This window comes from Lepeophtheirus salmonis, chromosome 3 (assembly GCF_016086655.4).
Source record: "Lepeophtheirus salmonis chromosome 3, UVic_Lsal_1.4, whole genome shotgun sequence".
Taxonomy (NCBI): domain Eukaryota; kingdom Metazoa; phylum Arthropoda; class Copepoda; order Siphonostomatoida; family Caligidae; genus Lepeophtheirus; species Lepeophtheirus salmonis.
In genome coordinates this window covers 28,891,219-28,902,769 of record NC_052133.2, presented here as the reverse complement: position 1 = coordinate 28,902,769, position 11,551 = coordinate 28,891,219, and the positions used below count along the sequence as shown (strand labels likewise).

General features: G+C 30.2%; 1 protein-coding gene across 5 annotated transcripts in view; it reads right to left on the bottom strand.

Moving 5' to 3' along the window:
- Positions 1-2,321: 2,321 nt before the first annotated feature.
- LOC121114850 (G-protein coupled receptor Mth2) overlaps positions 2,322-11,551 on the bottom strand; it is a 64,458-nt gene continuing 55,228 nt past the window's right edge. For all 5 annotated transcript variants that reach the window (XM_071887276.1, XM_071887275.1, XM_071887274.1 and 2 more), the window contains 3 exons: positions 8,275-9,792; positions 7,660-7,848; positions 2,322-2,845 (listed from right to left, as the gene is read on the bottom strand). In XM_071887276.1, coding sequence (XP_071743377.1) covers positions 8,993-9,792 — 800 coding nt within the window. In that variant the 3' untranslated portion in view covers positions 2,322-2,845; positions 7,660-7,848; positions 8,275-8,992. The remainder of the gene's footprint in view (positions 2,846-7,659; positions 7,849-8,274; positions 9,793-11,551) is intronic.

Genomic DNA, 11,551 nt, shown 5'->3' with positions numbered 1-11,551 from the left:
ACTCATCTAGTAAATTTTGGAAAACTACAGGGGCCAGTCCATCTGGTCCAGCCTTTTTAAAACTTCTAAACGATTTAAAAACATCCCGGATCAGAGAAACAGTCTTATCATTCGTCCATTTTGCGTTAATGTTTTCAAGCAATACATTCGGACTTTCTTCTTCATATGTTTCATCTGACCCATGTATAATTGATGCACCAAAGTGCCCTCTCACTAAATCATTTAAGCCATCCATTCCCGAAATTCCCCCATCTTTATTACTTCGCTTTATTGCAACTGATATTGCTGTGTAAGAATCCAACTCCGCGTATCTCTCCCTCCAATGCCTTTGTCTCTCCAGTTCGATTACCCTCCTGTATTCTGTTTTACATTTGTAATAGTCAATTCTACGTTACTCCATTGGGGTTTTCTTACTCTTTGTTCAGCTCTCTTAGTTTCCTTTCTCAATCTTGTCAGTTCCTCTGTTCACCATGGTGTAACTCGTTTATATTTTTTTGGACGCAGTGTTGCCAATTCATTTAGAGCTTCGACGAGTGAACTCGTTATTTCGGTAGCTAGAAGTTCTATTACCTTCACATGTATCTTGTTTTCCAATCCAGATGTAGCAACCTTTTTCAGTTGACGTAGCTTCTTATTATACTGTTGCTATTTGATTGACCTTAGATTCCTGCATAATATGGGCTCTGTTTCAATTTCAAGTTTAAACAGTAAATATTTATGGTCAGACATTGATTGTTTTTCGAAACACCCAACAAAGAGACATTGGGAAGCATGTAGTCGTTGACGAAAGTTACATCTATAAATATAATTTATCTCTCTCCCCTTGTTACATATGTTCAATTCAAGTGCTGTACACATCTTTTCAATTTATTCATCTCTCTTATTTGTCGTTTCAGCACCCCATAATGCGCTATGTGCTAAGCATAGCAATTTATAACAATATATTTTTTATAGGAAATATTAACAAAAGTTTCAAGGATATTTCATTCTCTAATGCAAAAGGTTAGAATATAGTTTGAAACCAAGTACCTGACATTTCATGTTAGCGTTTCTAAATATATCAACGGTATAAGAGGAGTTGAGCTCTTGGATACATTGACCGTCTATAGAGGGATAATTCAATGAAGGAAAGCGTGGTGGCTTAAATTTAACCGATCGGTAGTGACTCTGCTGTTCAAGCCTGTCAACTCATCAAAACTAGAACAAATATAAATCTGTATTGTTTATTATTAATCCTTCCAGTCTTCATCTATTTTTGAGATAAGCAGTTAGCAAAACCCGGGAGGCAACAATGACCTCCCCTTTATTAGGTATATCCCTTAGTTAAGACGTCGCAAAGATCCAATGTGTAAGGGAACGCTCAAGTTTGGGTGTACCAGATGTAATATTGTGTAGCATCTAAATTGTTACTCTAATTATTTCAAATAATAGCTATTATTCTAGTAATCATGATTTTTTTCTAAAATTTTGCTCATCTAAGTGCAAAATAAATCTATCTGAATATGTTAATATATACTTTTTCAATATTTAATCCAATAATAAACCATATATATCTTCCTACATCTTCATGCTACTGATACTGGCAATAGGTTAATTAATGGGGTCCCAGGGATCTTTTGATATTTTTTTATACAAATAATTATCATATTTGAGTCATAAATAGATGAAATGTATCCTCGAGGTCATTTTAATCTTTAAATAGCAAACTGAGCAATCAACGTTTCCTAAGCATGAACTTGAGAGGTTTTTTCATTGACTATCATGATTCTTATAGAATTGATCAACTCATAGAAAAAATTTATTTTGCTGTATAACTCAAAAGTCTGCCAATGTAAAGTTGAAGTATATTATATGAAATTCCTTTAAAGCTATAAAAGAAAGTAATGAAGTAGTTGGAATTCTCATTTTCAAGATAAAGAGGCTCCGTCACTTGAATGAGTTTTTATTTAAAGAGATAAAATGTCAAACAAAATTTTTAATTCCTTCTATATAATTTTTGGTCCCGTTTTCTCTCCTAGAAATAAGAATTTCTTAATTTTGTTTAAGGATCACTGTATAGGTTAATAACATGCTTATTGCAATAAGTGGAGACCCCCCTCCCCCCGTAATAACATATGAAAGTTATTATGGCAAAGAAAATATTTGCCATATTGCTAAAATATCCATTTTAATCTTTAATCCAGGAGAAATACACGTGCATTAATTTAAAGACTAACGAAGCCTTAAAATGTTTATTTGTTTCAACGTTGTTAAATAATTGTCAAATCTAACCCACCGTCGTAGTAAGAGACTTTTCTTGTATGTAAATGAATGAGACTGTAGAACATCGATCAACATTTATTAGAACATCTCAATACATATAACAAAAATAAATTACACAAATATCAATTACATCATAACGGTTAAAAAAGGACTTTTTAAACATGAACATCCATAGGAAAATAAATATATATATTATGTATATAATTAATTCACAACGATTAATAATATTTCCTTGTATTTGACATTTCGACTAAATGTTCGCCATCTTTATGCTTGAATCACATTCTACATTTTGATAAACATTATTTGTAATTATTTTGATATTTTTTTTATCATTCACGTTGATAAATTCAGTCTCATCATATAATTCATGCTTTCGAGAGACACGATCCTCCTCAATTCGTGGAGAAAATGATTGTCTATGAGGTATTGGATTATTGGAATATAATTGGCACGTGAAGATTCTAATGATTTGCGGGTATTTCTTTGTGAAACTATTGTAGATAGAGCGTTTACAAATAAATATCACAAAGAATCCAAAGCCACGAAGTACATTAAGACCTCCGATGATTCGAAGAAATACCTAAAAACGAACAAGAATTAAGACTCTGTTTTTTTTTATTGATAAAAAAACAAAAATGTAATATTTAAATTAGGCTTACTACGTTAATGTAAACTATTTTAATACATATATAAGATAATATTTTACATAAAGCTTTCAAACTAATTGATAAAAATTGATTTTGATCTTTCTTTATATCTAAATTGACTCTTATTTTAGATTTTTTATATCACTACAGAAAATCTTTATTCTATATTAAATTATGGAGACCAACAATCCTCATTGATACGAACACGTCAACTTTTTACATCCTGAAAATCGACTGAACGAATAAAAAACCGGGACCGAATATAAAAAGAGGAGGACATGTACAGAAAAATGAGGATGCTTCTTTCCACAGTTATTGGCCCCTTCACAATCAAAAAGGGTGTGGATACCTGTATTAATTATTACAAGCATCTACACAAATGATGATAAACGACTCTCTTCTTTAGATCATTATAACTTATTCATATTACATAGTGATGTGCATTTTCATCGCTTATATTATAGAAAAATATTTAATGTATGATTTAAAAAAAGATCTATTCAAAAAATATGCATTTCCAAGGATTTTTGTTCTATTTTGTATTTTTTAAGTGATATTTTTTAATTTGTGCATTAAATATTTTTCTATGATATAATATTGGTCATCACTATGTATTATGAATAAGTTTTAATGGTCTAAAGAAGACTGTCGTTTTTATCATTTTTCAACCTAAAAATGGAAATTTATCGAGTTCAGAACAAATTACACAATCAATAAATACACTTTTGCATAAGTTTTATTAATCCTACAATTAATTTGGCGATTGTTTTAAGGGTAAAAAATGACTTTGAACAATAGAAGTCCCGAATTACTATAATCCCAGTTATTTCAAATGAAAGAGAGACAAACTGAGATCCGTTTTTGATTCTGCGCTCAAAGATATCATGAATTCATTTGTACAAAACAAGTGTTCTCCTGTGTAATTTTTTACAGGAGAAACAAATCCCACTAGCTAACATTCTTGTGGCGCAATAGGTGATGAGCAATCCTTGATATGTCGTCAACATTGTTTTATCCATTTCTTGAAGAGCCGTACCAGTTATTCTTGTTTGTCCAGTAGCACAAACGTCTTAGTGACCGACTTCACAGCTCAATTAATACTGTTATCACAGCAGTAAATAAGATCCAGGTACATTCCCTGAGCAATTACATACTCTTTCTACAGCTTGGCATTCATAATAATGAAGATTTTTAATATTTAAAAGTGACATGGCTATCAAAGTGAAACTTCCTGAAACTTTTTTTATTCTTTGCTCGACTCTAAAACTGGGCTTTGTGATGATCTAAAAAACATGAAGGAGGACATTGCTTATTGTCAGATATACTTTAAATTAAATTAAATTAATTTGAAGTATCAAGGAAATTATACTAATCCTTTCTAAGTTCGATCTGTCATCTCCACCTTCCTATCTAAGTTTATGTTATTCAAAACAAGATACTTAGAGACAAGGTAGGTCAGTCATCATTTTTTAACCTCGTCAGACAGATATGACGTCAAGGCGATAAATAAAAGCGCTCCTTAGCTTAATAAAACATAATATAGTCAGCTGTTTCTGTTTACAAGTTCATTAATTATATTTCTATATCCAGATACTTTATATATATGACGTCACAGAATTGGCGTGTGTATCAATAAAATTTTCATGAAAATAGTGTCTCTGACCTACCTTTACATAATTAGGTATAATTAAAAAAAAGGATACAATTTTTAAGGGATATAATGAAATTAGATAAAATCAGTCAAAAAATCAGTTGCTTTATATAGTAAATAATATATTTATTTGCAGAAAAGGCATAAGAAATCATCTTTTGGAGGCAATTTTTTTTATTAATAAAATCCTGGAAAAATAGATTTGAATCATCGAATGCCAATAAAATCAAAAAGTTCCAGATTTTTATAAGTTTTTTTTAAAAAACTTTTTAGGAAAAAAAAAAAAAAAATCATTGTTATTCTCAAAAAATTCAATTTGTCGAAAAAATAAATCTAAAGTCCTCAAATATTAACAAAAAAATTAAATTTTAAATCTTAAAAAAACTTCAAATCTACAAATATTTTCAAAAATTAAATTTCTTGAGGAAAAAAAAAATCATTACTATTCTCATGAAATGAAATTGTTTGGAATTTTTTTTCAAAAATCCACTACTGTTCACAAAAAAAATAAAATTTTTGGAATAATAATTCTAATATTACATTTTTCAGAGAAGAATGTAAAAAATCTACAGTTATTCACAGAAAATTATTTTTTTTAGAAAACAATTTCTAAAAAAGACAACTGTCCACAAAAAAATTTGAAAAATTAAATTAAATTTCAATTATTAAATTAATTGAAAAAAAATTCAAATATTTAATTTAAAAAAAAAAAAATTGAAAGTTAATTTTTTTTAGTAAAAAGCTATAATCCCCTCCATCTGATACTTCCCTCATAGCTAAAGATTGCATTTCGAATAAGTGATAAACTAAATATGTATATCCTTATTTATTTATATTACTTACTATGAACTTATTATTGTTCAACTTATATTTATATTAGATTATTATTTTGTAAAATACAAAAACTTGTTTTAACAAAGGATTTATTTAAAAAAAATTGATTGCATTTCTTAAATAATTAATGTCTTTTCATAGAATGGTTAACTCTATAGATAGATGTAATAGAGTAAACAAAGCCTAAGTTGGAGAGTAATGTGCATTTTAAACTTAAGAAGTTGTCAGGGAAATATAATTTTCAGTGCAGAGAGTAATGAAAATAAAACTTAAAAATAAAAGGTTTTCACAAAGGCGGAAGATAAATTCATTCTGAATTTCAGAAAATAGTACGCACAGAGAGCAAGTACTATCATAAAACAAAATCAATTTCTATTTATCTCGAGAACATGAATAATATTTACAAGGGAACATTTCGTTTATTACATTAATTTTGATATGAAGAATAGTGAAAAAATATTAATACTAATATTTAGTATTATCAGCCTTAAGTCCTTTCTCTTTAACTTTATTTCACTTCTTAGTGATGAGATTATACCTTATCTACAAAAATTGATTACTTTATGAATAGATTCAGGAAAATGCCAAATGTGGAGGGGGGGGGGGAGATTGACCTCTTTAAAAAAAAAAAAAAAAAAAAAAATGATACGAACTTTAATCACTGAAAGCCTATTATAGTTCTCAATGCATGCTGTTATAAAATTATCTCTAACTCTTCAAATGGAACCCATTTTGAACAAAAATATTGGAATTAAACAAAAATGTTGTTTTTGAATACAGAAAAATATCAGAAGTTTCTTGCTCTATAAGTAAAATAGATAGAATAGATTATTTTTTTCCTACTCAGTTTTAAAGAACTTTTTATTCGATTTATCATCGGCAAATTCTTAGAGCTATCAGGATTTTGTGCCCCAGGCGGATTTTTAATCCAGTTTGGGCTTTGCATTATAATGACACATCAACATTTTCTATAATTGTAGTGGAGATCAAACCAGTAATATTGAATAAGTGCTGTGGTCAGGGTTGTACTTTGGCTCAATTTCGTTTTATTGTTGCGATTGAGGAGCTTATTGTAGAGATTTGAAAAAAGACTGGCGGTTTCGGAGTTTGTTTTGATGGAAATAAGCAATATTCAGATTAATATTAGTCCTGATCCATTACTTGTATTGGACATTAAAAAAAGTCCCCAATGTTTCAAGGGAATATTTTTATTGAATATATCCCGTGTGACATCCAATTAGTATAAGACATTGCTCTGAAATGGCTAAATTGTATTCTTCATGGTGGAGTATTGCCCAAGAAAACCAGAGGTAGTGCTAATAAACGCCATGATCAATTCATCTCTTCTATGGTTTTATCTCATTAATAAGTGTACATGTACTACTTGTATGAAACCAAATATAAGTAACACAATGATACCCTTTTTCACTTATAAACATAGTAATCAAAATAAGTTTAGATTAAAAAAAATGCGTTTTATACGCTGTATGGTGATATTTATTTATTGTTTTGTATAAAAAATAATCATTTTATGCGAAAATTATTTCAATACTTTTGAAAGATTGCTTATTCATCCGGATTGTTTTTTTCTCAAACTTCTTTCTTTCTTTATTTATCACCAAAAAAAATCGGACTATGTCCACCAAATATTTCGGAAATAAACATTTTAAGAACCAGTCTATCATTTAATTTGGTTAATTGAGGTATGTATGGGTTGGGCCAATTTTATGGGGATCACTGCTTTTGTCAAATCTTATGCGTGCTCGTCAATCCAATATGGAAAATTCTTAATTTCGAATTGTAACAAATTAATAGCAGAGAAGTGATTTTCACTTCTTCTATTTAAGTTGCTGTCGTGTTTGATTATTATATAATTTATTTAAGTATTACAACTGTAAAGATTTGAACCGTATACTATTGTGTTGTGTTAAAATAATCATTTTAAGTTGAATTAAAAAATACTATCATATATACCAATATATTAAATATCATTTTCCATTCATATGTACAAAATAATCCTTTGACAAAATGAACATTAAGCAAATTGTTCTGCAGCAAAATTTCCGTAGGAAAATTATCAAATATAACCAAAAAAAAAGCATCGTTTATCAATGTAATTCTTTTGAATCTGACACCAAACACTTTTGGGTAACCCCAAAGAACAAACAACGTCCTACCTGTGTATTAGCAGCTCCTAAAGTTTGTTATTTAACAAAACTCGACTTGTATGTAATAATGTAATCACTCGAAAATGTTACTTACCTCTAGGTAAAAGTTGCAATCTTCTAAATCCTGATGATCTTCGTGTATTTCAACATGTATACACTCACTGATCCACGTTAGACCCATAATTAGAAACAACTTTGTAAAGAGAATTAATTGCTCGCGTATTTCGATGTTGGTGTGACTTAAGCGACCTCCTCCTCGCTCGCTATCCTGTCTTTGGTTCGACTATATTAAAAAAAATGTATATTAATAAAAGATCACATTAACTCATTAATGCCGAAGATTACTTGCTATCTATTAAAAATATTTTTTTTTTGTTATAAAAATCAGGACTAGTTGGGGGTGAAAAAATGTTTTTCTAGTTTGATATTTAAAAATAATATTACTTGCTGAAAAAGTTTTCATTGTGTTCACAAATCATTGGGTTATGATGATGCAAAATTTTCATTTTAAATTGGGCTCTATAATTAATGTAAAAATATGATTACATTGCAGCGTGGCTCGAAATCCTGGCGGTTTAATTATATGGGCAATACTGTTATTAAAAGTATATAAAAATAAAATAAAAAATATAGAATATTAAATTGTTTAGGAGTCAAAATTACTGTGAGGGATTAGGGGCTATACTAAGTTAGGTTAAATACCACATACTTTGATTTTGGAGGAATAGTGTAAGCTTTCAGAGTTGGGTTTTCGTCCATGACCCGAAGATTTTGTCAGTCCAATTTTTTTGGAATATCTTTGCGACTTCCAGAGCGTGACTATGGTTATAAGATACATAATTGCATTGAAGCAAAGTAGAATGAAAATAGGGAAGTAAAAGAATCGTCGAGCTCCCTCCATGCTCAAAAAACAGTTGTACTTTCCAACATGGGGAGCTAGCTCCGTTGACCAAGAATCCAATATCCATATAAAACCACAAAAACAACCTGGAATGGTCCAGGCTATGATGGAGTAAATTGCAAATTTGAGTCGATCTGATCCCTTTCTTGGTATTTTTGCTCGAACGAATGTCCAGCATAGATCAAAGCACATGACTGACATCCAAAAAAACATGGCTAGTCCTGAATAGTAAAGAGAGTACCCCGTCCAAATGCACCAGAGTTTATCCGAGCGATTGGAGTTGTAGGCAATGATTAGGAAGAGAGTAGTGAGAAAAATAGCACTGATATTGGACATGACTATTTTGCCATGTAGGTTTCGAAAATTTGGTAGGATGGAGTAGAGCAGAAAAGTAATGATGAGGAAGAGAAGACTAAAAGCTCCGCATGCCGTATATACAATACGAAGATACGCATTGAAGTCAGCCATTTTTGACTCACAGATTGAAATGGAGTTGTTGAAGGACTCAGAGGCAGTGTTAGAGGAATTAGAGTATTTTCCAGACTCTAATTCCACACATTTCACAGCTGAAAATCTTGGGGGGGCTCTGAGAATCAATGCTTTTAATAAAGTTGTCAACACAAAACCCTGCTGAGGAAATGCCATAGCCCTCATGGTACAAACTTCCATCCTCCAAAAGATAGATATTTTCATTATCATTCACTTTGTACAGATTACCACCGCATTCCCTCTTAATAAGTGTCTCCATGTGAAACTCTTTATAATGAATCATGTGAGTTGGCGGCGCCTGAATTTGAACCTCTCTTTCTCCTGCAACTCCTGTAGCCTTATAAAATTCGGGTTTGTAGAGCAGAGAAGTGTTCGTGACCTTCATACAGCGGGAGTTTGAAGAGTAAAATACTTCATTTAGTTCACAACATTTCGGAATACAAATGTTTCCCCGGGAGCAGTCAGGTGAGGACTTTACGTTACAAACAAGTGCCATAAGTTCATTTTTAGAATCATAATCAATGCATGAGTATTCAGAATCTTTTTCTTCATCTTCAAAAACAATCCGTCCATGGAGATAAACCTCTTTGATCGAGGATTTAAATTGACAGCTTCCTCTACTTTTGGATTCAAGTACGTTTATGGAGTAACTTTGAGTGGAGCTTCCGGATCCTTTATGTTTCACAAGGCGATTTGGAAGACGGAAATACTTTAGTCCTTGTTGACCTTTGACACACGTTCCGTACATTGTATCGACAACGTAGCCTATTGAGCAGCATTTTTGAATACTTCCTTGATATTCCACTCCAACATTTGAACACGAATACAGAAAGGGCCCTGTAAATATAATATGAGATGAATCATTAAATTAATTGGTAACCAAAAAAAAAAAAAAAAAAATTGCTCAGTACTTAGTTTGCTTAAAGTTTATTTTTTAATTGTCATTTTTTATTTATTTCAAAGCCCCTTGAGTACTTTTATTTCATGTGACTTATTTAATGTATGTACTCACCAAATATAAAAGTACATGTTCGTTTTAGTAAAATTAAAAATCATATACAAATAATTTGTAGACAGCTATTACGATCCAAAATAGATACAAAATTGAGGCGTCAACACATAAGCAGGCTAAAATATCTTGTCTCTCTATAACATTTGTATACTTCAACAAATAATTATAGTCTAGTTCTATCAAAAAATTATTCTTATTAAACTCCTGGAAACTTCCCTTTCAAATATAGTATTTAAACTAAAATTAAGATTCTTCCGTATCTTAAAACGTCCAGCAATTTAAATACAGAGCCTATAGTTTGTCGACGAAATATATTACTTTCCATCATTTAGCATCTCATGCACTCGAATTATAATTATACATAATAATCTTTATAATTAGATAGCTTATCTTCAAGTATAAAGGGTGCGATTTGGAATATTGTCTTTATTGAGGTGAGAGTAAAAACCAAATCAGAAAGAATGACATAAAAACATGGGTATCTTCCAGAGACAACCTATTTGCTTACATTAATCACTATAAGTAATACTACGTCTTGCTCACTGCATTTTATCATTTTCTAAGTCATTATCTCATTTTCCATTTTTTTTGGTATAATTTTTTATTTCTTTTTATGCAGATTCGTAAGTATCACCGAATATTTCGGCCATTTTTTAATAGGGGACGATCCTTATCAGGGGTTGATGTTTCAAATATCCAAAATTTTATAATATCAAAATATTTAATATATGATTATATATACGTACCGCACCGAGAGTAACAACGTACCGAACTGCAGTACAACTCCGTACCATAGGAGCCCTACAGCTTAACAAGAGCTATTTCTAATTCAACCAATCAAAACTCAGAACACTAATTATGGGCAAATCAAAAGAAACATAGACACCTATCAGTTTAAAACTGATAAAGTTTGGTCCTTGAGAAAGTCACTTAACTTTATCTATTATTTATTTTAGTTTTAGTACTGACTGTGTGGAGGGCCGGTCTCAAGGGCTGATAGGACAGATACTAAGACTTGACTGGACCAAGTAAATATAGAATCATACAACACTAAATAACTAGTAAAAAATTTTTTTTTTTTAGAGTTTAAACGATATCACAAAGAACAAAAAAAAAAAAAAAAAAACAGTTCCTTCAGATACAAAAAGATAAATCGTCACTTTTCGAAAAGCAATTTTTTCTCCTCTCTATGAATATTCAATGTAGATGGCGTCGTTGTGGTCTAAGTTAATAAATATGATTAATATTAACGTTATTTGATAGAAAACAGTTGAATTAACGATAAAGTTTTAATATTTATTACTTTAACAATCAATGATGGTTTTTATAATATATTTTTAGAATCATATAACTCCTTTAATAATATATCATAGTTCATATTATATAACTTCAATTAATGGTAAAAAAGATTAAATTACAAAATCATTGAAATAGAATAAAGTCAAATATACACTTTTCTTTAAATAAAATGAATCCAATAGTCAATATATTTCCATTAAAGTTGACTCAAAAAAATAATAGAAATCAATGAGAATAATTTTGAAAGCGCCCGCCCTCTTTGTGACTAACATACCTAAACATAGA